This window comes from Daucus carota, chromosome 2 (assembly GCF_001625215.2).
Source record: "Daucus carota subsp. sativus chromosome 2, DH1 v3.0, whole genome shotgun sequence".
Classification (NCBI taxonomy): Eukaryota; Viridiplantae; Streptophyta; class Magnoliopsida; order Apiales; family Apiaceae; genus Daucus; species Daucus carota.
This window is the reverse complement of record NC_030382.2, coordinates 55,867,297-55,894,640: the sequence shown is the minus strand read 5'-3', so window position 1 is coordinate 55,894,640 and position 27,344 is coordinate 55,867,297. Positions and strand designations below refer to the sequence as shown.

Genomic DNA, 27,344 nt, shown 5'->3' with positions numbered 1-27,344 from the left:
CCATTCTATATTTTAGACAAGGGTTGGTTAATTCCGGTTCTGGTAAAGGTTTTGTTACATCTTGTTCGCAGCACGAGTACAATGAGGGGAGTTAATTAAGCTAAAACACCGGTGAACTCTCACCGTATATGCCATTATATAACTTCAGGGAGGAGGTATATATATTCGTTGCTTTGGTGGTCCGGAAAAGCATATGATTCTTTCTTTATCCAAATGCAAAGGGTAAAAAGCTTCATTTATGGAGAGATGTTCATATGTTATCTGAGGAAAGGAAATGCATGGGTGTTTTGGAATAAATCTGTTGAATATTTGTCGCCATGCATGCATTTCCTTGCTCTCGAAGTGATGGTATTGGTGAAAGACTGAAGTTATCTTTCTTTTCTTGGACTACTGATCGATTTCTTCTCCTTAAATTTTTTTTTTTAAAAAAAAATTTATACATAAAATTATATATAAATTTTTTCATAAAATGATATTTATTAGATTTTGATTAAAATAGGCTTACTATATTCACATAAACTCAATTACAATCTTATTTTACATCAATTTTTTTTTTCTAATTTTATGCATATAATAAAACTCTTATTTAAAATGATTTAACCTAATAGGAGTACTAATTAATTAGAATGCTCCACATAAAATATATTTCTTCCGTCCCACTTTTTTGTGTGTGATCATGTTGACCAAACCTGACCGGTGATAAATAATAATTCTTGTATATAATCTCTAGAAAATTAAAAGAATACATTGTAAGTAGGATAAATGTAGATTTTAGTAATAGTTTTTATACTTCATTTCAATTATTTAATACATATTAATTTTAGTCAAAATTTATTGAATTTGATCATAAAATATTAAACGTGACAAAAGAATTGAAACGAAAAATACGTTCTTTGGATGGAGAGAGTATTTTACGGTAAGCCGAGACCGAGAGCGTTTCAAAAGAATACGGACCGTTGCAAAACTCATACAACACTTAATTTACCTAAAGTAGGACCCATCGTTTATTGTTACAAAGTGGGACCCTATTAGGTTCTTGAATATCTCATGATCCTAAGTTTGGAATCATATATGAGACCCACCAAGATAAAGTTGCTTCCAAATGATACCGATGCTCTTCTTTTCTACCACCAACTTGATGCACTCGCGCTTACTTCATAAACCCGCGAGTTTATATTTAACTCAACTACTTTCAATTTGCTAGTGTAACAAATAAAAGCCTTCTTACATGTAAAATTAAATCAAAATTCAAAACTTTAATCCACTTTAAATTGTAAGTCATTATACTCCGAGACTTGGAGCAGCAATCAAGCAATATCGTTTGCTTGGTATGCTTCGGCGACACCATTTTAAACATCCATATAATCAACAAATTTGGACCTTAATCTTTTCAAAGCGGCCTAAATTTGGTGGAACGGACTGCTGATCTGTAGACATAACCATGTTTAAAACTGAATATATGGTCCCTCTAAAAGCACACTCACATCTATATCTTTATAAAACAGCAATCTCCATGCATCGAACCAACCTAAAGCTCCCTTTTTCACATTTCTCTTATACTCCTACATCTCCCTCCACATTTCACCAAACACCAACCACCACCACCAACTTCTCCGATCCACAAACATGTCTGAAAAAGATTGCGGCCATCACGACGACGAGAAAAAGAAGCTGTACCGCCGCTTGTTCGCGGCCTTACTAGCCTTCATAATCCTAGTCCTATTCGTCATACTCCTAATATGGCTCATCTTACGTCCCACAAAGCCTCATTTTATCCTCCAAGACGCTACTCTTTACAATTTCAACGTCTCCACGTCCACTAACTTTCTTACCTCAAGCTTCCAAATCTCTCTGTCCTCCAGAAATCCTAACAACCGAATTGGAATTTATTATGATCGGCTCGATGTCTATGCCACGTACCGGAGCCAACAAATCACGCTACCAACTCTACTCCCACCCTCGTACCAAGGCCACAAAGATGTCTCGGTTTGGTCACCTTTTTTAAGCGGTAACAATGTCCCAGTGGCGCCTTATGTCGGAGAGTCACTGACTCAAGATCAGATGGCCGGCACTGTTCTGATCAATATTAAGGTCTATGGACGGGTTAGATGGAAGGTGGGCACATTTGTATCAGGCAAGTATCATTTGAATGTAAATTGTCCGGCTTATATAACGTTCGGAGGCAAGGATGACAAAGGTTTCGGAGTTGGACCGGGAATTAAGTACGAATTAGTTCAGAACTGCAATGTGGATGTTTGATCTGAGAAATCTCGATCATCGTTTTAATAAGTATAGCTTTCGTCTTGTAAAATAATTGGTCTGGTCTGGTCTGTTAAAGAATTCTTAACTAGTGTAAGATTCAGTACCTAAAAGCTCATGCGTATATGCCAAGGGATCAATTGTCAGAAATACTTTATATATAATTGGAATGTCTGAATGTTCTTTATCTTCCATTCATGTGCAGTAGTATTATTTATTTTTGTTACTTTTCCCAACTTTTTCGCACAATTCGACTATTTTTTGTACTTTCCGAATTCACTCGAATTCTTCAATAAATTCTTCCGTCTTTCTGCAGGCTAGATAAGTAATCCCTGTGAACTCGGATTCTACTCATTTTTTTCTTGTTAGTTATTACTGATATCAGATGAACCACAATTTCTAAAACATATTACTAGTTTATCTCTCACGACGCAATGGTAAATATTGTTTAACCCTGATTGAGAGGTTCATCTAATCGAATACGGTATTGACTTGAAAGGAATGCAATAATATTATCTACGTTCGGCTCAGTAGAAGAAAAGGCTCTCTAAACCGTAGCACGCTTTTAGGATCATGCTGTACGCAGAGAAGCATAGAACAACTATCAATATTCACATATTTCAGAAAACATGGCTCCCAGATCCCCATAAGCTATTAGGCATGTTGTAGCAGTTTTACAAGAATTTGTTCCTTGTCGCCATTTACAAGAAATCCGGAGGTCGACGATAGCTAACAGATAATACATGCGTTATATCTCATTCAGGCTACAGATGTGATTATTTAAGTTGCCTATTTATATTGAATATATAAACAAAGCAAGGGCACAGAGATATGGGATTTGCCCATAAAGAATGCATCTTTATGCTGAAACTAACTTTGAATATGCGATTTCTTATTGCATCCGACTCTGAATTCTGCATATATTTTTTTCGCAGATATAGTATTCTGCAATATTTTCTTCAAGCGATTGACTGAAGCATCTCTTAAATTACTCCCTCCGTATCAAAATATATGTCCACTTTAGGAGAAAAAATTTGTTTCAAAATACTTGTCCACTTCAACTTTCAATGGAAAGTTATATTTCCAAAATCAACTCTACTCCACATATTTCAAATTTATATTTCCAAGATCAACCATATACCACACACTAGGTTCAATTAATGACTTATTACACCTCTTTTTTCTCAAAATCCATTTTTTTTAAACTATGTGATTTTTTTGAAAGTGAACATATAATTTGAAACGGAGGGAGTACTCATGTACATTGGTCAAATATTTTGGAGACCGTGCAACCACCTGCTAGCCATGCCGAATAAAATCAAAAGGAGAATGTAGTGATTTGCATGGGTACATCCTCCTAAATTTTTTTTGATATTTTCTTCGGCATCATATATTTTATAAATTTGTAATTTCCTGTAAAATTTTAAATTACAAAAGTGTATTTTGAAAAAAGGTTAGTCTAATTATTTTTATTACTCAGATCACTTATTTTACTAAACTATAAGTGTTGTATTTTTTTCCAGCTACGAGAACATGAATGAATTGGTTCTTTAGTGATTGGTTGACACTATCACGATATATCAAGAGGTTATAAAGCTTGATCATAGATCATAGATATATACATATATCGGAAGGTTCACTAGAGATTGGTCGAAACTATAGGCCCTAAAAATCAAGAAGTTGTGTAACATGATCAAAATCTCGTGTTTATTTCATTCATCACAAGAAGTATTTAGGAATAGAATGGTGCGATAATGAAATATAATTTATAGTATTTTAAATTGACATAAATTTTATCTGTTATTTTATTTTTATGTGTATATATCAAGTATCTTCATCCGCAGAGTAGTTGTAATTTAAAAATATTGTGTCTTAAAGAATGACTTGCCCATCGTTGAATGAGATAAAAAAATAAATATAAAAACGTAATGGTATATTGGTATGAGTGCAAATGACGGCGAACAATCCCAGTCGTAAACCGAACAACGTGAATTATCATTATGACCAGAATCGGAACTCCATTACTACCGAAAATATTTCCTTCACGAGTATATTTTGATAATAGTGTGGCTAACCGTAACAAGGTAGAAGCCGCCAGAATGTACAACACACCTATATATAATATATTGCATTGCCATCTTATCGTTTTAGCGCTACAATAATCGCTGTTATTTTCGACCGTGGAAAAACTGTATCTCAAATACTAATCATGCACAAATCACGAGTCCGATGTTATATGTATATTTAAACCCTCTAAATTTTCTTTTGTTTTCGAAAGATTCAGGCCCAAAATCAATACTGTATAAAATATCACAAGCAATTTGTTACTCAAATTAATACCCACATTCAGAAAAAGAAACAGAACATTTTAAAACAAGTGTTCGTTTATTTAGTCAGCAACTAGCAAGCATATTTGATGCTAGTCATTTTACAGAATGATCGTAGTTCATATCTAAGGGCTATATATCCCAATGAAATTAACGGTACGACAACCAACACGTAAAACTCCATTCTGCTCGTTGAGTACAGTGATATTCTGATTAGCATATTGAGAACTGAAATCCACTTTCTGAACCACCGTGCCGAAACTATTAAATCTGAATCCCATTGGCGTGGCAATAAATGTTGCCGGGTTGATAATATTCACAGGCACCCAAAAATCTCCGATCGAAGTTCTCTTTATTTTACTTGGATATCCAGGAACGGTGAATAGAACTTCAACTGTATTTGCTCGTAAACCTTTGAGCCAATACCTTAAAATTCTTTTATTACCATATTCTGAAAACACCAGAAATGACCCGTCTAGGCTCACTGCTGGTCCGATTGGCACGTACAATTGACGTAATAACACAGTCACCTGTTTTGTGCTTGGATCATATTTTAGCAGGCGACCACTTTTGTCCGGTTGAAAACCTGGTTGTGTAATGTTTCTGCATAAGAAATAAATATCCGAATCATATATCAGATACTAAAAAAAGCTTCTCTTACTTCCGTTATAAGTATAATTGCAGATGCGGTCTTTAAGTGAAAACTTTAAAGAAAATGTTGAAGTTTATGGGAAAAATTGTGTCTGTTTGCGTATACCTTATGTCGTAAGTAGTCGAAGAGCTAGTGAAGTAAACAATTCCGGTAAATGTATCGACATCAACACCATTGAGGAAGCGAAAAGTAATGCCTTCCGCCGATGAAGCTAGTCGTGTCGCTTGTCCTCCATTGGGACCGACGACATAAAGACCAAGTACACCATCCACAATATAGAGGTTATCTGTTTGTGTGTCGAAACTAAATCCCAGAGGCCTCCCGCATTGAAATATCAGGTCCGGGTTGAGCGTGCCATCACAAACATCTTTCGTCCTGATCAAAAAGTTATATCATGAGTTACGAGTATATAAGTTTTTGGTCTTTCAAAAGTGTCTGATTCCAGGCACGTAGCACAATAAGTTGTACAAATCTCCCTATTATGGAAATACTACACATCAACAAAATTGTTTACCTATCAGGCGAAGTTGTGGCAAAGTCCATGAAACCGAAATCCGGACCTAGCCATTTGAGAACCCTGCCGTCTGCAAGAGTAACATAAGGTCCGTTTCCTCTCCGATCCACAGCAACAGACTCTGGACTTGTTGTGTTTGGCGGGAGAAGAATTTTGGTAAAGGATATTCTTGGCTGAGATACAACAGAAGAAACAAACAACATAATAGTAGTGATCATAAACCCGAAAATACTGATCATTTTATACATTGTATAGAGACTGAGACACTTAGTTAGGAAATCCAATTATGTGCTCGATGTCTAAAGTAGTTTCTTCGAGTAGTATATATACACACAAGAATGGGGCACAGCAAGTGGGATCTGCAATAAAAAGTGCATGTATATGCTGAAACTAACTTTGAATTTTTGATTGCTTACTTCATACAAATCAAGATTTGATATGCTAAATTTTCTTTGCTGGTATATATAGTATCCTGCACACCTTTCTTTCCGTGATCAATCAATAGATCATTCGTCTCATCTATATGGGTCAAATGTGTATACACTGGTCTTATGAAGATCATGCCAGATAAATTAAACTAATGCCTATTATTGCTCTTATCTAATGCATGATGCATTTTTAAAACAATTTTATTTCATTGCGACCCTATCTCAATTATATAAAAGGACGAGGGTCAACCATGAATTCATCCCGAAAAGTAACTTTTTAACTATACAATACTTCAATATGATCGGATAACAAAATAATAATTATATAAAATTATTATATTATAAAATTAGTTTCTAAAATCAACTATTTTGTTCAAATTTTAAATGTTAAATTATTTATAATATATATCCTACGTAGTAATCTATATTAGAATCATATTTTATATGTATTTTATAATAAAATTAAGAATTTATATCGGTGTATAACCAAACTACATAGGAGGAGAACCTTAATGAAATGTTGATATGTGTGTAACATGTTAATATAAATTTCTAGTTATTTAGTTCTTGAAAATAAATTTCAAAATGCATAAAATTGAAAAAATTAATCAAACATATTTTAATTAAATGAGAAAAATTCATAAACAAATTGAAATACGAACTCACTCCATCAACCTGCTGCCTCATGATTAGGGTCTCTGTACTAGTCCTACATCTAAATTCAAGAGTTATTCAGGTACAGCTGATGCCTGCCTGACCTATATTTATATTTTTAAGGATTTAGGATTTGATAAGATGAGTTAAGTTCTACGAATATTAAAAAACATTGAAGTATTGCAGTATGAGTTATAATTTTTTAGTTTAATTAAAAATAATTTTTTTCATTATCCAAATTTTTATATAATTTATCATTTATAATTTGTCTTAAACAAAATTATCAATCAATCAATAATATTTTGCACTTTAACAAGTATTAAAATTTATGTACTGCTTATTAGTTATATTACATAACATAGTGTTCTCTAATTTATGAAAGTAATTGTCTTACGTTTTGTTTACAATATTTATATTGCAAAACATAATTTGCAGATTGTAGAACGTTTACAAATACTGTAGGACAAAAAAATATTAAATTTTGATGACCAGATATTATGTTTTTCAATTTTGTACTCCAATGCTCCAATGTTTACGACTACTTCATAAAAAATTAACTCAAGATGAGATAAGATTAAGTATTAACTATCATATTTTTTTTGTAAGGTCTACATATTCGTATATGAATTGTATCGAAATAAAATAAACCGCATCCGGGATTTTTTTCTTTCAAGAAAGTTTATCATCTAACCGAAAGTCACGCAAGCATAACTCCGGACGTTTAGACAATAAAGCTCAAATACTATTATTTTATATATGCGTTCATAAAAATACTATTATTTTATCAGTCTATTTTATTTTCTCTCTTTTTTGGCAACTTTTACATAAAAATTTGCTCTAATAGTTGGCATCCAAAGTTATCACATATTTGTACAAGTATAAGTATAACAAGATATGAAACTATATGTCTTTAGGGAGACATATACATTTTTTTTTTATTTCAGGAGGGTGCTAAAAGTTGACAATTTTGCTTGACATTTCTTCTGCTTTAATGGAGAGTCAATAAGAGTGTCATGCCATGTCATGACATATGGCACTTATTTTACAAATTGTCACAAACCCCAATTATTAACACTTTTTTTGACACTTCATTGGAGTTGCCCAAAGTTGTACTCCCACCGTCCCTGAGTTATATATATTGGGAGACGGGGACGCGGTACGGACTTTAATACTCCTGTAAAGTATAGTTTTATAACTTATTTTTAAGATTTTTCTTTTTTGAATAAAAGTTTGAATATTACATATTTATTCAGAAAAAGAAAATTTTAGAAATTATAGAACTATATTTTATAAGAGTATTGAAGTGCATGTCGAACAATGAAAAAAAAAACGTATTATATACTTATATATAATAAGCGTAAGGGAGATAATTTGGTCGCATGGTCCTATGGTCCAAAAGCTTATCATCCGTTGGATCGCATATTGAACAAATAAACATCGTTAGATTTGAACAAAATTAAATTCTGTTCTATTAGGAAACTGACATCTACTTGCATGTTTATAATTTTTTTTCCGAATCCAAAACAAATTATGTCTTTCATGTGTTTTTGGTTTTTTTAATCCAAAATAAATTTTTCCTGCAAATTTTAGTTATAGAATCGTATAAATCACACCGTCAAAAAATTATTTTTATCCATTGGATCCTATATTGAACAAATAAGCACCATTAGATTATAACAAAATTAACTTCTGTTCCATAAGACAATTGATATCTACTTACATGTTTATAATTCCTTTTCTGAATCCAAAACAAATTCTGTATTTCACGTGTTTATGATTTTTTTAATCCAAAATAAATATTTTCTACCAATTTTATTTGTAGAATCATATAAATCGCACCGTCACAAAATTATTTTTATCTAATATATTTCAAAATTAATAAGCCCGATTTATGTGAGGAACGAATACAAAAACTTTTTCTTAATCCAAAGAAAATTCTACCATCTTATTGCATGTTTATGATTCATCTTCTTAATTCAAAACAAATTGTGTTTATCAATTTTAATCTCGAACCATAAAATTTTTTAGAAAAATATTTAAATCACATTATAATAATTCTAATATTAAATAAATTTATAAATATAATCTAATAGGAGTTGGCGTCACATATTCTACTTAAAATAATTTAAAATTTGATAGAAAGAATTTAATATATTGGCATGATGCATACAATTTTAATTTATTATTTATAAATTAAATTTTTTCACACCGTTTAAAATATATTTAAAAAGTTTATAAATAATTAAAAAGCTCCCGTGCCTTGCACGGGCTATAAGCTAGTAAAATTAAAAGAGATAGAGCGAGTACTACTTGGTACTTACGTTGCCTTATTTCAGTGGAGGGGCTAAATGGTTTCGGGCTTCTTAAGAGGGGCAGAATAAAGCTGATAGGCTGCCCTGTTGTTATAACCATTTTTTGCAAGTACAACGACTATCTCGTAAAATACTTAAATTACATTATTTCTTAGTCACCGAGGATAGATAATACATGCGTTATATCTCATTCAGGCTACAGATGTGATTATTTTAAGTTGCCTCCTCATATTGAATATATAAACAAGCAAGGACACAGAGATATAGGATTTGCCCACAAAGAAAGCATCTTTTTGCTGAAACTAACTATGAATATGCGATTGTTTATTGCATCCAACTCTGAATTCTGCATATATTTTTTTCTCAAATACTAATCATGCACAAATCACGAATCTGATGTTATATGTATACCCTCTAAATTTTCTTTTGTTTTCGAAAGATTCAGGCCCAAAAACAATACTGTATAAAATATCACAAGCAATTTGTTACTCAAATTAATACCCACATTCAGAAAAAGAACCAGAACATTTTAAAACAAGTGTTCGTTTATTTAGTCAGCAACTAGCAAGCATATTTGATGCTAGTCATTTTACAGAATGATCGTAGTTCATATCTAAGGGCTATATATCCCAATGAAATTAACGGTACGACAACCAACACGTAAAACTCCATTCTGCTCGTTGAGTACAGTGATATTCTGATTAGCATATTGAGAACTGAAATCCACTTTCTGAACCACCGTGCCGAAACTATTAAATCTGAATCCCATTGGCGTGGCAATAAATGTTGCCGGGTTGATAATATTCACAGGCACCCAAAAATCTCCGATCGAAGTTCTCTTTATTTTACTTGGATATCCAGGAACGGTGAATAGAACTTCAACTGTATTTGCTCGTAAACCTTTGAGCCAATACCTTAAAATTCTTTTATTACCATATTCTGAAAACACCAGAAATGACCCGTCTAGGCTCACTGCTGGTCCGATTGGCACGTACAATTGACGTAATAACACAGTCACCTGTTTTGTGCTTGGATCATATTTTAGCAGGCGACCACTTTTGTCCGGTTGAAAACCTGGTTGTGTAATGTTTCTGCATAAGAAATAAATATCCGAATCATATATCAGATACTAAAAAAAGCTTCTCTTACTTCCGTTATAAGTATAATTGCAGATGCGGTCTTTAAGTGAAAACTTTAAAGAAAATGTTGAAGTTTATGGGAAAAATTGTGTCTGTTTGCGTATACCTTATGTCGTAAGTAGTCGAAGAGCTAGTGAAGTAAACAATTCCGGTAAATGTATCGACATCAACACCATTGAGGAAGCGAAAAGTAATGCCTTCCGCCGATGAAGCTAGTCGTGTCGCTTGTCCTCCATTGGGACCGACGACATAAAGACCAAGTACACCATCCACAATATAGAGGTTATCTGTTTGTGTGTCGAAACTAAATCCCAGAGGCCTCCCGCATTGAAATATCAGGTCCGGGTTGAGCGTGCCATCACAAACATCTTTCGTCCTGATCAAAAAGTTATATCATGAGTTACGAGTATATAAGTTTTTGGTCTTTCAAAAGTGTCTGATTCCAGGCACGTAGCACAATAAGTTGTACAAATCTCCCTATTATGGAAATACTACACATCAACAAAATTGTTTACCTATCAGGCGAAGTTGTGGCAAAGTCCATGAAACCGAAATCCGGACCTAGCCATTTGAGAACCCTGCCGTCTGCAAGAGTAACATAAGGTCCGTTTCCTCTCCGATCCACAGCAACAGACTCTGGACTTGTTGTGTTTGGCGGGAGAAGAATTTTGGTAAAGGATATTCTTGGCTGAGATACAACAGAAGAAACAAACAACATAATAGTAGTGATCATAAACCCGAAAATACTGATCATTTTATACATTGTATAGAGACTGAGACACTTAGTTAGGAAATCCAATTATGTGCTCGATGTCTAAAGTAGTTTCTTCGAGTAGTATATATACACACAAGAATGGGGCACAGCAAGTGGGATCTGCAATAAAAAGTGCATGTATATGCTGAAACTAACTTTGAATTTTTGATTGCTTACTTCATACAAATCAAGATTTGATATGCTAAATTTTCTTTGCTGGTATATATAGTATCCTGCACACCTTTCTTTCCGTGATCAATCAATAGATCATTCGTCTCATCTATATGGGTCAAATGTGTATACACTGGTCTTATGAAGATCATGCCAGATAAATTAAACTAATGCCTATTATTGCTCTTATCTAATGCATGATGCATTTTTAAAACAATTTTATTTCATTGCGACCCTATCTCAATTATATAAAAGGACGAGGGTCAACCATGAATTCATCCCGAAAAGTAACTTTTTAACTATACAATACTTCAATATGATCGGATAACAAAATAATAATTATATAAAATTATTATATTATAAAATTAGTTTCTAAAATCAACTATTTTGTTCAAATTTTAAATGTTAAATTATTTATAATATATATCCTACGTAGTAATCTATATTAGAATCATATTTTATATGTATTTTATAATAAAATTAAGAATTTATATCGGTGTATAACCAAACTACATAGGAGGAGAACCTTAATGAAATGTTGATATGTGTGTAACATGTTAATATAAATTTCTAGTTATTTAGTTCTTGAAAATAAATTTCAAAATGCATAAAATTGAAAAAATTAATCAAACATATTTTAATTAAATGAGAAAAATTCATAAACAAATTGAAATACGAACTCACTCCATCAACCTGCTGCCTCATGATTAGGGTCTCTGTACTAGTCCTACATCTAAATTCAAGAGTTATTCAGGTACAGCTGATGCCTGCCTGACCTATATTTATATTTTTAAGGATTTAGGATTTGATAAGATGAGTTAAGTTCTACGAATATTAAAAAACATTGAAGTATTGCAGTATGAGTTATAATTTTTTAGTTTAATTAAAAATAATTTTTTTCATTATCCAAATTTTTATATAATTTATCATTTATAATTTGTCTTAAACAAAATTATCAATCAATCAATAATATTTTGCACTTTAACAAGTATTAAAATTTATGTACTGCTTATTAGTTATATTACATAACATAGTGTTCTCTAATTTATGAAAGTAATTGTCTTACGTTTTGTTTACAATATTTATATTGCAAAACATAATTTGCAGATTGTAGAACGTTTACAAATACTGTAGGACAAAAAAATATTAAATTTTGATGACCAGATATTATGTTTTTCAATTTTGTACTCCAATGCTCCAATGTTTACGACTACTTCATAAAAAATTAACTCAAGATGAGATAAGATTAAGTATTAACTATCATATTTTTTTTGTAAGGTCTACATATTCGTATATGAATTGTATCGAAATAAAATAAACCGCATCCGGGATTTTTTTCTTTCAAGAAAGTTTATCATCTAACCGAAAGTCACGCAAGCATAACTCCGGACGTTTAGACAATAAAGCTCAAATACTATTATTTTATATATGCGTTCATAAAAAATACTATTATTTTATCAGTCTATTTTATTTTCTCTCTTTTTTGGCAACTTTTACATAAAAATTTGCTCTAATAGTTGGCATCCAAAGTTATCACATATTTGTACAAGTATAAGTATAACAAGATATGAAACTATATGTCTTTAGGGAGACATATACATTTTTTTTTATTTCAGGAGGGTGCTAAAAGTTGACAATTTTGCTTGACATTTCTTCTGCTTTAATGGAGAGTCAATAAGAGTGTCATGCCATGTCATGACATATGGCACTTATTTTACAAATTGTCACAAACCCCAATTATTAACACTTTTTTTGACACTTCATTGGAGTTGCCCAAAGTTGTACTCCCACCGTCCCTGAGTTATATATATTGGGAGACGGGGACGCGGTACGGACTTTAATACTCCTGTAAAGTATAGTTTTATAACTTATTTTTAAGATTTTTCTTTTTTGAATAAAAGTTTGAATATTACATATTTATTCAGAAAAAGAAAATTTTAGAAATTATAGAACTATATTTTATAAGAGTATTGAAGTGCATGTCGAACAATGAAAAAAAAAACGTATTATATACTTATATATAATAAGCGTAAGGGAGATAATTTGGTCGCATGGTCCTATGGTCCAAAAGCTTATCATCCGTTGGATCGCATATTGAACAAATAAACATCGTTAGATTTGAACAAAATTAAATTCTGTTCTATTAGGAAACTGACATCTACTTGCATGTTTATAATTTTTTTCCCGAATCCAAAACAAATTATGTCTTTCATGTGTTTTTGGTTTTTTTAATCCAAAATAAATTTTTCCTGCAAATTTTAATTATAGAATCGTATAAATCACACCGTCAAAAAATTATTTTTATCCATTGGATCCTATATTGAACAAATAAGCACCATTAGATTATAACAAAATTAACTTCTGTTCCATAAGACAATTGATATCTACTTACATGTTTATAATTCCTTTTCTGAATCCAAAACAAATTCTGTATTTCACGTGTTTATGATTTTTTTAATCCAAAATAAATATTTTCTACCAATTTTATTTGTAGAATCATATAAATCGCACCGTCACAAAATTATTTTTATCTAATATATTTCAAAATTAATAAGCCCGATTTATGTGGGGAACGAATACAAAAACTTTTTCTTAATCCAAAGAAAATTCTACCATCTTATTGCATGTTTATGATTCATCTTCTTAATTCAAAACAAATTGTGTTTATCAATTTTAATCTCGAACCATAAAATTTTTTAGAAAAATATTTAAATCACATTATAATAATTCTAATATTAAATAAATTTATAAATATAATCTAATAGGAGTTGGCGTCACATATTCTACTTAAAATAATTTAAAATTTGATAGAAAGAATTTAATATATTGGCATGATGCATACAATTTTAATTTATTATTTATAAATTAAATTTTTTCACACCGTTTAAAATATATTTAAAAAGTTTATAAATAATTAAAAAGCTCCCGTGCCTTGCACGGGCTATAAGCTAGTAAAATTAAAAGAGATAGAGCGAGTACTACTTGGTACTTACGTTGCCTTATTTCAGTGGAGGGGCTAAATGGTTTCGGGCTTCTTAAGAGGGGCAGAATAAAGCTGATAGGCTGCCCTGTTGTTATAACCATTTTTTGCAAGTACAACGACTATCTCGTAAAATACTTAAATTACATTATTTCTTAGTCACCGAGGATAGATAATACATGCGTTATATCTCATTCAGGCTACAGATGTGATTATTTTAAGTTGCCTCCTCATATTGAATATATAAACAAGCAAGGACACAGAGATATAGGATTTGCCCACAAAGAAAGCATCTTTTTGCTGAAACTAACTATGAATATGCGATTGTTTATTGCATCCAACTCTGAATTCTGCATATATTTTTTTCTCAAATACTAATCATGCACAAATCACGAATCTGATGTTATATGTATACCCTCTAAATTTTCTTTTGTTTTCGAAAGATTCAGGCCCAAAAACAATACTGTATAAAATATCACAAGCAATTTGTTACTCAAATTAATACCCACATTCAGAAAAAGAACCAGAACATTTTAAAACAAGTGTTCGTTTATTTAGTCAGCAACTAGCAAGCATATTTGATGCTAGTCATTTTACAGAATGATCGTAGTTCATATCTAAGGGCTATATATCCCAATGAAATTAACGGTACGACAACCAACACGTAAAACTCCATTCTGCTCGTTGAGTACAGTGATATTCTGATTAGCATATTGAGAACTGAAATCCACTTTCTGAACCACCGTGCCGAAACTATTAAATCTGAATCCCATTGGCGTGGCAATAAATGTTGCCGGGTTGATAATATTCACAGGCACCCAAAAATCTCCGATCGAAGTTCTCTTTATTTTACTTGGATATCCAGGAACGGTGAATAGAACTTCAACTGTATTTGCTCGTAAACCTTTGAGCCAATACCTTAAAATTCTTTTATTACCATATTCTGAAAACACCAGAAATGACCCGTCTAGGCTCACTGCTGGTCCGATTGGCACGTACAATTGACGTAATAACACAGTCACCTGTTTTGTGCTTGGATCATATTTTAGCAGGCGACCACTTTTGTCCGGTTGAAAACCTGGTTGTGTAATGTTTCTGCATAAGAAATAAATATCCGAATCATATATCAGATACTAAAAAAAGCTTCTCTTACTTCCGTTATAAGTATAATTGCAGATGCGGTCTTTAAGTGAAAACTTTAAAGAAAATGTTGAAGTTTATGGGAAAAATTGTGTCTGTTTGCGTATACCTTATGTCGTAAGTAGTCGAAGAGCTAGTGAAGTAAACAATTCCGGTAAATGTATCGACATCAACACCATTGAGGAAGCGAAAAGTAATGCCTTCCGCCGATGAAGCTAGTCGTGTCGCTTGTCCTCCATTGGGACCGACGACATAAAGACCAAGTACACCATCCACAATATAGAGGTTATCTGTTTGTGTGTCGAAACTAAATCCCAGAGGCCTCCCGCATTGAAATATCAGGTCCGGGTTGAGCGTGCCATCACAAACATCTTTCGTCCTGATCAAAAAGTTATATCATGAGTTACGAGTATATAAGTTTTTGGTCTTTCAAAAGTGTCTGATTCCAGGCACGTAGCACAATAAGTTGTACAAATCTCCCTATTATGGAAATACTACACATCAACAAAATTGTTTACCTATCAGGCGAAGTTGTGGCAAAGTCCATGAAACCGAAATCCGGACCTAGCCATTTGAGAACCCTGCCGTCTGCAAGAGTAACATAAGGTCCGTTTCCTCTCCGATCCACAGCAACAGACTCTGGACTTGTTGTGTTTGGCGGGAGAAGAATTTTGGTAAAGGATATTCTTGGCTGAGATACAACAGAAGAAACAAACAACATAATAGTAGTGATCATAAACCCGAAAATACTGATCATTTTATACATTGTATAGAGACTGAGACACTTAGTTAGGAAATCCAATTATGTGCTCGATGTCTAAAGTAGTTTCTTCGAGTAGTATATATACACACAAGAATGGGGCACAGCAAGTGGGATCTGCAATAAAAAGTGCATGTATATGCTGAAACTAACTTTGAATTTTTGATTGCTTACTTCATACAAATCAAGATTTGATATGCTAAATTTTCTTTGCTGGTATATATAGTATCCTGCACACCTTTCTTTCCGTGATCAATCAATAGATCATTCGTCTCATCTATATGGGTCAAATGTGTATACACTGGTCTTATGAAGATCATGCCAGATAAATTAAACTAATGCCTATTATTGCTCTTATCTAATGCATGATGCATTTTTAAAACAATTTTATTTCATTGCGACCCTATCTCAATTATATAAAAGGACGAGGGTCAACCATGAATTCATCCCGAAAAGTAACTTTTTAACTATACAATACTTCAATATGATCGGATAACAAAATAATAATTATATAAAATTATTATATTATAAAATTAGTTTCTAAAATCAACTATTTTGTTCAAATTTTAAATGTTAAATTATTTATAATATATATCCTACGTAGTAATCTATATTAGAATCATATTTTATATGTATTTTATAATAAAATTAAGAATTTATATCGGTGTATAACCAAACTACATAGGAGGAGAACCTTAATGAAATGTTGATATGTGTGTAACATGTTAATATAAATTTCTAGTTATTTAGTTCTTGAAAATAAATTTCAAAATGCATAAAATTGAAAAAATTAATCAAACATATTTTAATTAAATGAGAAAAATTCATAAACAAATTGAAATACGAACTCACTCCATCAACCTGCTGCCTCATGATTAGGGTCTCTGTACTAGTCCTACATCTAAATTCAAGAGTTATTCAGGTACAGCTGATGCCTGCCTGACCTATATTTATATTTTTAAGGATTTAGGATTTGATAAGATGAGTTAAGTTCTACGAATATTAAAAAACATTGAAGTATTGCAGTATGAGTTATAATTTTTTAGTTTAATTAAAAATAATTTTTTTCATTATCCAAATTTTTATATAATTTATCATTTATAATTTGTCTTAAACAAAATTATCAATCAATCAATAATATTTTGCACTTTAACAAGTATTAAAATTTATGTACTGCTTATTAGTTATATTACATAACATAGTGTTCTCTAATTTATGAAAGTAATTGTCTTACGTTTTGTTTACAATATTTATATTGCAAAACATAATTTGCAGATTGTAGAACGTTTACAAATACTGTAGGACAAAAAAATATTAAATTTTGATGACCAGATATTATGTTTTTCAATTTTGTACTCCAATGCTCCAATGTTTACGACTACTTCATAAAAAATTAACTCAAGATGAGATAAGATTAAGTATTAACTATCATATTTTTTTTGTAAGGTCTACATATTCGTATATGAATTGTATCGAAATAAAATAAACCGCATCCGGGATTTTTTTCTTTCAAGAAAGTTTATCATCTAACCGAAAGTCACGCAAGCATAACTCCGGACGTTTAGACAATAAAGCTCAAATACTATTATTTTATATATGCGTTCATAAAAAATACTATTATTTTATCAGTCTATTTTATTTTCTCTCTTTTTTGGCAACTTTTACATAAAAATTTGCTCTAATAGTTGGCATCCAAAGTTATCACATATTTGTACAAGTATAAGTATAACAAGATATGAAACTATATGTCTTTAGGGAGACATATACATTTTTTTTTTATTTCAGGAGGGTGCTAAAAGTTGACAATTTTGCTTGACATTTCTTCTGCTTTAATGGAGAGTCAATAAGAGTGTCATGCCATGTCATGACATATGGCACTTATTTTACAAATTGTCACAAACCCCAATTATTAACACTTTTTTTGACACTTCATTGGAGTTGCCCAAAGTTGTACTCCCACCGTCCCTGAGTTATATATATTGGGAGACGGGGACGCGGTACGGACTTTAATACTCCTGTAAAGTATAGTTTTATAACTTATTTTTAAGATTTTTCTTTTTTGAATAAAAGTTTGAATATTACATATTTATTCAGAAAAAGAAAATTTTAGAAATTATAGAACTATATTTTATAAGAGTATTGAAGTGCATGTCGAACAATGAAAAAAAAAACGTATTATATACTTATATATAATAAGCGTAAGGGAGATAATTTGGTCGCATGGTCCTATGGTCCAAAAGCTTATCATCCGTTGGATCGCATATTGAACAAATAAACATCGTTAGATTTGAACAAAATTAAATTCTGTTCTATTAGGAAACTGACATCTACTTGCATGTTTATAATTTTTTTTCCGAATCCAAAACAAATTATGTCTTTCATGTGTTTTTGGTTTTTTTAATCCAAAATAAATTTTTCCTGCAAATTTTAATTATAGAATCGTATAAATCACACCGTCAAAAAATTATTTTTATCCATTGGATCCTATATTGAACAAATAAGCACCATTAGATTATAACAAAATTAACTTCTGTTCCATAAGACAATTGATATCTACTTACATGTTTATAATTCCTTTTCTGAATCCAAAACAAATTCTGTATTTCACGTGTTTATGATTTTTTTAATCCAAAATAAATATTTTCTACCAATTTTATTTGTAGAATCATATAAATCGCACCGTCACAAAATTATTTTTATCTAATATATTTCAAAATTAATAAGCCCGATTTATGTGGGGAACGAATACAAAAACTTTTTCTTAATCCAAAGAAAATTCTACCATCTTATTGCATGTTTATGATTCATCTTCTTAATTCAAAACAAATTGTGTTTATCAATTTTAATCTCGAACCATAAAATTTTTTAGAAAAATATTTAAATCACATTATAATAATTCTAATATTAAATAAATTTATAAATATAATCTAATAGGAGTTGGCGTCACATATTCTACTTAAAATAATTTAAAATTTGATAGAAAGAATTTAATATATTGGCATGATGCATACAATTTTAATTTATTATTTATAAATTAAATTTTTTCACACCGTTTAAAATATATTTAAAAAGTTTATAAATAATTAAAAAGCTCCCGTGCCTTGCACGGGCTATAAGCTAGTAAAATTAAAAGAGATAGAGCGAGTACTACTTGGTACTTACGTTGCCTTATTTCAGTGGAGGGGCTAAATGGTTTCGGACGTTGCCTTATTTCAGTGGAGGGGCTAAATGGTTTCGGGCTTCTTAAGAGGGGCAGAATAAAGCTGATAGGCTGCCCTGTTGTTATAACCATTTTTTGCAAGTACAACGACTATCTCGTAAAATACTTAAATTACATTATTTCTTAGTCACCGAGGATAGATAATACATGCGTTATATCTCATTCAGGCTACAGATGTGATTATTTTAAGTTGCCTCCTCATATTGAATATATAAACAAGCAAGGACACAGAGATATAGGATTTGCCCACAAAGAAAGCATCTTTTTGCTGAAACTAACTATGAATATGCGATTGTTTATTGCATCCAACTCTGAATTCTGCATATATTTTTTTCTCAAATACTAATCATGCACAAATCACGAATCTGATGTTATATGTATACCCTCTAAATTTTCTTTTGTTTTCGAAAGATTCAGGCCCAAAAACAATACTGTATAAAATATCACAAGCAATTTGTTACTCAAATTAATACCCACATTCAGAAAAAGAACCAGAACATTTTAAAACAAGTGTTCGTTTATTTAGTCAGCAACTAGCAAGCATATTTGATGCTAGTCATTTTACAGAATGATCGTAGTTCATATCTAAGGGCTATATATCCCAATGAAATTAACGGTACGACAACCAACACGTAAAACTCCATTCTGCTCGTTGAGTACAGTGATATTCTGATTAGCATATTGAGAACTGAAATCCACTTTCTGAACCACCGTGCCGAAACTATTAAATCTGAATCCCATTGGCGTGGCAATAAATGTTGCCGGGTTGATAATATTCACAGGCACCCAAAAATCTCCGATCGAAGTTCTCTTTATTTTACTTGGATATCCAGGAACGGTGAATAGAACTTCAACTGTATTTGCTCGTAAACCTTTGAGCCAATACCTTAAAATTCTTTTATTACCATATTCTGAAAACACCAGAAATGACCCGTCTAGGCTCACTGCTGGTCCGATTGGCACGTACAATTGACGTAATAACACAGTCACCTGTTTTGTGCTTGGATCATATTTTAGCAGGCGACCACTTTTGTCCGGTTGAAAACCTGGTTGTGTAATGTTTCTGCATAAGAAATAAATATCCGAATCATATATCAGATACTAAAAAAAGCTTCTCTTACTTCCGTTATAAGTATAATTGCAGATGCGGTCTTTAAGTGAAAACTTTAAAGAAAATGTTGAAGTTTATGGGAAAAATTGTGTCTGTTTGCGTATACCTTATGTCGTAAGTAGTCGAAGAGCTAGTGAAGTAAACAATTCCGGTAAATGTATCGACATCAACACCATTGAGGAAGCGAAAAGTAATGCCTTCCGCCGATGAAGCTAGTCGTGTCGCTTGTCCTCCATTGGGACCGACGACATAAAGACCAAGTACACCATCCACAATATAGAGGTTATCTGTTTGTGTGTCGAAACTAAATCCCAGAGGCCTCCCGCATTGAAATATCAGGTCCGGGTTGAGCGTGCCATCACAAACATCTTTCGTCCTGATCAAAAAGTTATATCATGAGTTACGAGTATATAAGTTTTTGGTCTTTCAAAAGTGTCTGATTCCAGGCACGTAGCACAATAAGTTGTACAAATCTCCCTATTATGGAAATACTACACATCAACAAAATTGTTTACCTATCAGGCGAAGTTGTGGCAAAGTCCATGAAACCGAAATCCGGACCTAGCCATTTGAGAACCCTGCCGTCTGCAAGAGTAACATAAGGTCCGTTTCCTCTCCGATCCACAGCAACAGACTCTGGACTTGTTGTGTTTGGCGGGAGAAGAATTTTGGTAAAGGATATTCTTGGCTGAGATACAACAGAAGAAACAAACAACATAATAGTAGTGATCATAAACCCGAAAATACTGATCATTTTATACATTGTATAGAGACTGAGACACTTAGTTAGGAAATCCAATTATGTGCTCGATGTCTAAAGTAGTTTCTTCGAGTAGTATATATACACACAAGAATGGGGCACAGCAAGTGGGATCTGCAATAAAAAGTGCATGTATATGCTGAAACTAACTTTGAATTTTTGATTGCTTACTTCATACAAATCAAGATTTGATATGCTAAATTTTCTTTGCTGGTATATATAGTATCCTGCACACCTTTCTTTCCGTGATCAATCAATAGATCATTCGTCTCATCTATATGGGTCAAATGTGTATACACTGGTCTTATGAAGATCATGCCAGATAAATTAAACTAATGCCTATTATTGCTCTTATCTAATGCATGATGCATTTTTAAAACAATTTTATTTCATTGCGACCCTATCTCAATTATATAAAAGGACGAGGGTCAACCATGAATTCATCCCGAAAAGTAACTTTTTAACTATACAATACTTCAATATGATCGGATAACAAAATAATAATTATATAAAATTATTATATTATAAAATTAGTTTCTAAAATCAACTATTTTGTTCAAATTTTAAATGTTAAATTATTTATAATATATATCCTACGTAGTAATCTATATTAGAATCATATTTTATATGTATTTTATAATAAAATTAAGAATTTATATCGGTGTATAACCAAACTACATAGGAGGAGAACCTTAATGAAATGTTGATATGTGTGTAACATGTTAATATAAATTTCTAGTTATTTAGTTCTTGAAAATAAATTTCAAAATGCATAAAATTGAAAAAATTAATCAAACATATTTTAATTAAATGAGAAAAATTCATAAACAAATTGAAATACGAACTCACTCCATCAACCTGCTGCCTCATGATTAGGGTCTCTGTACTAGTCCTACATCTAAATTCAAGAGTTATTCAGGTACAGCTGATGCCTGCCTGACCTATATTTATATTTTTAAGGATTTAGGATTTGATAAGATGAGTTAAGTTCTACGAATATTAAAAAACATTGAAGTATTGCAGTATGAGTTATAATTTTTTAGTTTAATTAAAAATAATTTTTTTCATTATCCAAATTTTTATATAATTTATCATTTATAATTTGTCTTAAACAAAATTATCAATCAATCAATAATATTTTGCACTTTAACAAGTATTAAAATTTATGTACTGCTTATTAGTTATATTACATAACATAGTGTTCTCTAATTTATGAAAGTAATTGTCTTACGTTTTGTTTACAATATTTATATTGCAAAACATAATTTGCAGATTGTAGAACGTTTACAAATACTGTAGGACAAAAAAATATTAAATTTTGATGACCAGATATTATGTTTTTCAATTTTGTACTCCAATGCTCCAATGTTTACGACTACTTCATAAAAAATTAACTCAAGATGAGATAAGATTAAGTATTAACTATCATATTTTTTTTGTAAGGTCTACATATTCGTATATGAATTGTATCGAAATAAAATAAACCGCATCCGGGATTTTTTTCTTTCAAGAAAGTTTATCATCTAACCGAAAGTCACGCAAGCATAACTCCGGACGTTTAGACAATAAAGCTCAAATACTATTATTTTATATATGCGTTCATAAAAAATACTATTATTTTATCAGTCTATTTTATTTTCTCTCTTTTTTGGCAACTTTTACATAAAAATTTGCTCTAATAGTTGGCATCCAAAGTTATCACATATTTGTACAAGTATAAGTATAACAAGATATGAAACTATATGTCTTTAGGGAGACATATACATTTTTTTTTTATTTCAGGAGGGTGCTAAAAGTTGACAATTTTGCTTGACATTTCTTCTGCTTTAATGGAGAGTCAATAAGAGTGTCATGCCATGTCATGACATATGGCACTTATTTTACAAATTGTCACAAACCCCAATTATTAACACTTTTTTTGACACTTCATTGGAGTTGCCCAAAGTTGTACTCCCACCGTCCCTGAGTTATATATATTGGGAGACGGGGACGCGGTACGGACTTTAATACTCCTGTAAAGTATAGTTTTATAACTTATTTTTAAGATTTTTCTTTTTTGAATAAAAGTTTGAATATTACATATTTATTCAGAAAAAGAAAATTTTAGAAATTATAGAACTATATTTTATAAGAGTATTGAAGTGCATGTCGAACAATGAAAAAAAAAACGTATTATATACTTATATATAATAAGCGTAAGGGAGATAATTTGGTCGCATGGTCCTATGGTCCAAAAGCTTATCATCCGTTGGATCGCATATTGAACAAATAAACATCGTTAGATTTGAACAAAATTAAATTCTGTTCTATTAGGAAACTGACATCTACTTGCATGTTTATAATTTTTTTCCCGAATCCAAAACAAATTATGTCTTTCATGTGTTTTTGGTTTTTTTAATCCAAAATAAATTTTTCCTGCAAATTTTAATTATAGAATCGTATAAATCACACCGTCAAAAAATTATTTTTATCCATTGGATCCTATATTGAACAAATAAGCACCATTAGATTATAACAAAATTAACTTCTGTTCCATAAGACAATTGATATCTACTTACATGTTTATAATTCCTTTTCTGAATCCAAAACAAATTCTGTATTTCACGTGTTTATGATTTTTTTAATCCAAAATAAATATTTTCTACCAATTTTATTTGTAGAATCATATAAATCGCACCGTCACAAAATTATTTTTATCTAATATATTTCAAAATTAATAAGCCCGATTTATGTGAGGAACGAATACAAAAACTTTTTCTTAATCCAAAGAAAATTCTACCATCTTATTGCATGTTTATGATTCATCTTCTTAATTCAAAACAAATTGTGTTTATCAATTTTAATCTCGAACCATAAAATTTTTTAGAAAAATATTTAAATCACATTATAATAATTCTAATATTAAATAAATTTATAAATATAATCTAATAGGAGTTGGCGTCACATATTCTACTTAAAATAATTTAAAATTTGATAGAAAGAATTTAATATATTGGCATGATGCATACAATTTTAATTTATTATTTATAAATTAAATTTTTTCACACCGTTTAAAATATATTTAAAAAGTTTATAAATAATTAAAAAGCTCCCGTGCCTTGCACGGGCTATAAGCTAGTAAAATTAAAAGAGATAGAGCGAGTACTACTTGGTACTTACGTTGCCTTATTTCAGTGGAGGGGCTAAATGGTTTCGGGCTTCTTAAGAGGGGCAGAATAAAGCTGATAGGCTGCCCTGTTGTTATAACCATTTTTTGCAAGTACAACGACTATCTCGTAAAATACTTAAATTACATTATTTCTTAGTCACCGAGGATAGATAATACATGCGTTATATCTCATTCAGGCTACAGATGTGATTATTTTAAGTTGCCTCCTCATATTGAATATATAAACAAGCAAGGACACAGAGATATAGGATTTGCCCACAAAGAAAGCATCTTTTTGCTGAAACTAACTATGAATATGCGATTGTTTATTGCATCCAACTCTGAATTCTGCATATATTTTTTTCTCAAATACTAATCATGCACAAATCACGAATCTGATGTTATATGTATACCCTCTAAATTTTCTTTTGTTTTCGAAAGATTCAGGCCCAAAAACAATACTGTATAAAATATCACAAGCAATTTGTTACTCAAATTAATACCCACATTCAGAAAAAGAACCAGAACATTTTAAAACAAGTGTTCGTTTATTTAGTCAGCAACTAGCAAGCATATTTGATGCTAGTCATTTTACAGAATGATCGTAGTTCATATCTAAGGGCTATATATCCCAATGAAATTAACGGTACGACAACCAACACGTAAAACTCCATTCTGCTCGTTGAGTACAGTGATATTCTGATTAGCATATTGAGAACTGAAATCCACTTTCTGAACCACCGTGCCGAAACTATTAAATCTGAATCCCATTGGCGTGGCAATAAATGTTGCCGGGTTGATAATATTCACAGGCACCCAAAAATCTCCGATCGAAGTTCTCTTTATTTTACTTGGATATCCAGGAACGGTGAATAGAACTTCAACTGTATTTGCTCGTAAACCTTTGAGCCAATACCTTAAAATTCTTTTATTACCATATTCTGAAAACACCAGAAATGACCCGTCTAGGCTCACTGCTGGTCCGATTGGCACGTACAATTGACGTAATAACACAGTCACCTGTTTTGTGCTTGGATCATATTTTAGCAGGCGACCACTTTTGTCCGGTTGAAAACCTGGTTGTGTAATGTTTCTGCATAAGAAATAAATATCCGAATCATATATCAGATACTAAAAAAAGCTTCTCTTACTTCCGTTATAAGTATAATTGCAGATGCGGTCTTTAAGTGAAAACTTTAAAGAAAATGTTGAAGTTTATGGGAAAAATTGTGTCTGTTTGCGTATACCTTATGTCGTAAGTAGTCGAAGAGCTAGTGAAGTAAACAATTCCGGTAAATGTATCGACATCAACACCATTGAGGAAGCGAAAAGTAATGCCTTCCGCCGATGAAGCTAGTCGTGTCGCTTGTCCTCCATTGGGACCGACGACATAAAGACCAAGTACACCATCCACAATATAGAGGTTATCTGTTTGTGTGTCGAAACTAAATCCCAGAGGCCTCCCGCATTGAAATATCAGGTCCGGGTTGAGCGTGCCATCACAAACATCTTTCGTCCTGATCAAAAAGTTATATCATGAGTTACGAGTATATAAGTTTTTGGTCTTTCAAAAGTGTCTGATTCCAGGCACGTAGCACAATAAGTTGTACAAATCTCCCTATTATGGAAATACTACACATCAACAAAATTGTTTACCTATCAGGCGAAGTTGTGGCAAAGTCCATGAAACCGAAATCCGGACCTAGCCATTTGAGAACCCTGCCGTCTGCAAGAGTAACATAAGGTCCGTTTCCTCTCCGATCCACAGCAACAGACTCTGGACTTGTTGTGTTTGGCGGGAGAAGAATTTTGGTAAAGGATATTCTTGGCTGAGATACAACAGAAGAAACAAACAACATAATAGTAGTGATCATAAACCCGAAAATACTGATCATTTTATACATTGTATAGAGACTGAGACACTTAGTTAGGAAATCCAATTATGTGCTCGATGTCTAAAGTAGTTTCTTCGAGTAGTATATATACACACAAGAATGGGGCACAGCAAGTGGGATCTGCAATAAAAAGTGCATGTATATGCTGAAACTAACTTTGAATTTTTGATTGCTTACTTCATACAAATCAAGATTTGATATGCTAAATTTTCTTTGCTGGTATATATAGTATCCTGCACACCTTTCTTTCCGTGATCAATCAATAGATCATTCGTCTCATCTATATGGGTCAAATGTGTATACACTGGTCTTATGAAGATCATGCCAGATAAATTAAACTAATGCCTATTATTGCTCTTATCTAATGCATGATGCATTTTTAAAACAATTTTATTTCAAGGCGACCCTATCTCAATTACATAAAGGGACGAGGGTCAACCATGATTTGATCCCGAAAAGTAACTTTTTAAATATACAATACTTCAATATGATCGGATAACAAAATAATAATTACATAAAATTATTATATTATAAAATTAGTTTCTAAAATCAGTCATTTTGTTCAAATTTTAAATGTTAAATTATTTAATATATATATATATATATATATATATATATATATATATATATATCACGCAATAATTTATATTAGAACCATATTTTATATGTATTTTATAATAAAATTAAAAATTTATAATAGTGTAGATCGGAACTACATAGAACTAGAACCTTAATGAAATGTTGATACGTGTGTATCATGTTAATATAAATTTTTAGTTAAGATAGGACAGATATGTTACTAACTACTCTCTCCGTCCCATTTTGTATGAGCTGGTTTGACTTTCACAGAAATTAAAAAAAGATAGTAAATCTATGTATATTATAAATCCTGAACAGTGTCACGTCATCAATGCCACATATTTCAAAAAAAAAGTCCACCTCAATGCCACATATTTTAGATTTTGCCATGTCATTATAATTTCCCTTATTTATTTAAGCGTATCAGAATAATCAATCACATATCTTTGAATTCCTAAAATTGAGCGTAATCAATGACTGACAATTATATTAAATTTTGAATGGTAATGCAATAACTACATTCCATAATCATAGCATTTTT

At 31.4% G+C, this 27,344-nt stretch overlaps 6 protein-coding genes across 6 annotated transcripts; 1 reads left to right on the top strand and 5 right to left on the bottom strand.

Moving 5' to 3' along the window:
- The first annotated feature begins 1,499 nt into the window (after nt 1-1,499).
- On the top strand, nt 1,500-2,453 carry LOC108208157 (NDR1/HIN1-like protein 1). Its single transcript, XM_017378654.2, has one exon. It carries the CDS (start codon nt 1,627-1,629, stop codon nt 2,257-2,259), a length of 633 nt encoding a protein of 210 aa, XP_017234143.1. The 5' UTR covers nt 1,500-1,626; the 3' UTR covers nt 2,260-2,453.
- A 2,172-nt stretch (nt 2,454-4,625) lies between these two features.
- Nucleotides 4,626-6,056, bottom strand: LOC135150221 (protein STRICTOSIDINE SYNTHASE-LIKE 11-like). The gene is made up of 3 exons (XM_064086362.1): nt 5,753-6,056; nt 5,344-5,613; nt 4,626-5,189 (listed from the first exon to the last, which is right to left on the bottom strand). Exons 1-3 carry the CDS (start codon nt 5,998-6,000, stop codon nt 4,712-4,714), a joined length of 996 nt encoding a protein of 331 aa, XP_063942432.1. The 5' UTR covers nt 6,001-6,056; the 3' UTR covers nt 4,626-4,711.
- A 3,617-nt stretch (nt 6,057-9,673) lies between these two features.
- On the bottom strand, nt 9,674-11,104 carry LOC135150220 (protein STRICTOSIDINE SYNTHASE-LIKE 11-like). The gene is made up of 3 exons (XM_064086361.1): nt 10,801-11,104; nt 10,392-10,661; nt 9,674-10,237 (listed from the first exon to the last, which is right to left on the bottom strand). Exons 1-3 carry the CDS (start codon nt 11,046-11,048, stop codon nt 9,760-9,762), a joined length of 996 nt encoding a protein of 331 aa, XP_063942431.1. The 5' UTR covers nt 11,049-11,104; the 3' UTR covers nt 9,674-9,759.
- A 3,617-nt stretch (nt 11,105-14,721) lies between these two features.
- Nucleotides 14,722-16,152, bottom strand: LOC135150219 (protein STRICTOSIDINE SYNTHASE-LIKE 11-like). The gene is made up of 3 exons (XM_064086360.1): nt 15,849-16,152; nt 15,440-15,709; nt 14,722-15,285 (listed from the first exon to the last, which is right to left on the bottom strand). The coding sequence occupies exons 1-3, from the start codon at nt 16,094-16,096 to the stop codon at nt 14,808-14,810; spliced, it is 996 nt and encodes a 331-aa protein (XP_063942430.1). The 5' UTR covers nt 16,097-16,152; the 3' UTR covers nt 14,722-14,807.
- A 3,657-nt stretch (nt 16,153-19,809) lies between these two features.
- LOC108208466 (protein STRICTOSIDINE SYNTHASE-LIKE 11) lies at nt 19,810-21,240 on the bottom strand. Its single transcript, XM_017378995.1, has 3 exons — nt 20,937-21,240; nt 20,528-20,797; nt 19,810-20,373 (listed from the first exon to the last, which is right to left on the bottom strand). The coding sequence occupies exons 1-3, from the start codon at nt 21,182-21,184 to the stop codon at nt 19,896-19,898; spliced, it is 996 nt and encodes a 331-aa protein (XP_017234484.1). The 5' UTR covers nt 21,185-21,240; the 3' UTR covers nt 19,810-19,895.
- Nucleotides 21,241-24,858: 3,618 nt separating this feature from the next.
- Nucleotides 24,859-26,289, bottom strand: LOC108208444 (protein STRICTOSIDINE SYNTHASE-LIKE 11). The gene is made up of 3 exons (XM_017378973.1): nt 25,986-26,289; nt 25,577-25,846; nt 24,859-25,422 (listed from the first exon to the last, which is right to left on the bottom strand). Exons 1-3 carry the CDS (start codon nt 26,231-26,233, stop codon nt 24,945-24,947), a joined length of 996 nt encoding a protein of 331 aa, XP_017234462.1. The 5' UTR covers nt 26,234-26,289; the 3' UTR covers nt 24,859-24,944.
- Nucleotides 26,290-27,344: the final 1,055 nt, after the last annotated feature.

Bases quoted from the DNA above. Each gene is read 5' to 3' on its own strand.
- LOC135150221 (XM_064086362.1), bottom strand. From the start codon at position 6,000: ATGTATAAAATGATCAGTATTTTCGGGTTTATGATCACTACTATTATG. The intron at 5,614-5,752 runs GTAAACAATTTT...CTTTTTGATCAG, and splicing joins GCCACAACTTCGCCTGATAG to GACGAAAGATGTTTGTGATG. The intron at 5,190-5,343 runs GTATACGCAAAC...TTTCTTATGCAG, and splicing joins TCGACTACTTACGACATAAG to AAACATTACACAACCAGGTT.
- LOC108208157 (XM_017378654.2), top strand. From the start codon at position 1,627: ATGTCTGAAAAAGATTGCGGCCATCACGACGACGAGAAAAAGAAGCTG.
- LOC108208444 (XM_017378973.1), bottom strand. From the start codon at position 26,233: ATGTATAAAATGATCAGTATTTTCGGGTTTATGATCACTACTATTATG. The intron at 25,847-25,985 runs GTAAACAATTTT...CTTTTTGATCAG, and splicing joins GCCACAACTTCGCCTGATAG to GACGAAAGATGTTTGTGATG. The intron at 25,423-25,576 runs GTATACGCAAAC...TTTCTTATGCAG, and splicing joins TCGACTACTTACGACATAAG to AAACATTACACAACCAGGTT.
- LOC135150219 (XM_064086360.1), bottom strand. From the start codon at position 16,096: ATGTATAAAATGATCAGTATTTTCGGGTTTATGATCACTACTATTATG. The intron at 15,710-15,848 runs GTAAACAATTTT...CTTTTTGATCAG, and splicing joins GCCACAACTTCGCCTGATAG to GACGAAAGATGTTTGTGATG. The intron at 15,286-15,439 runs GTATACGCAAAC...TTTCTTATGCAG, and splicing joins TCGACTACTTACGACATAAG to AAACATTACACAACCAGGTT.
- LOC135150220 (XM_064086361.1), bottom strand. From the start codon at position 11,048: ATGTATAAAATGATCAGTATTTTCGGGTTTATGATCACTACTATTATG. The intron at 10,662-10,800 runs GTAAACAATTTT...CTTTTTGATCAG, and splicing joins GCCACAACTTCGCCTGATAG to GACGAAAGATGTTTGTGATG. The intron at 10,238-10,391 runs GTATACGCAAAC...TTTCTTATGCAG, and splicing joins TCGACTACTTACGACATAAG to AAACATTACACAACCAGGTT.
- LOC108208466 (XM_017378995.1), bottom strand. From the start codon at position 21,184: ATGTATAAAATGATCAGTATTTTCGGGTTTATGATCACTACTATTATG. The intron at 20,798-20,936 runs GTAAACAATTTT...CTTTTTGATCAG, and splicing joins GCCACAACTTCGCCTGATAG to GACGAAAGATGTTTGTGATG. The intron at 20,374-20,527 runs GTATACGCAAAC...TTTCTTATGCAG, and splicing joins TCGACTACTTACGACATAAG to AAACATTACACAACCAGGTT.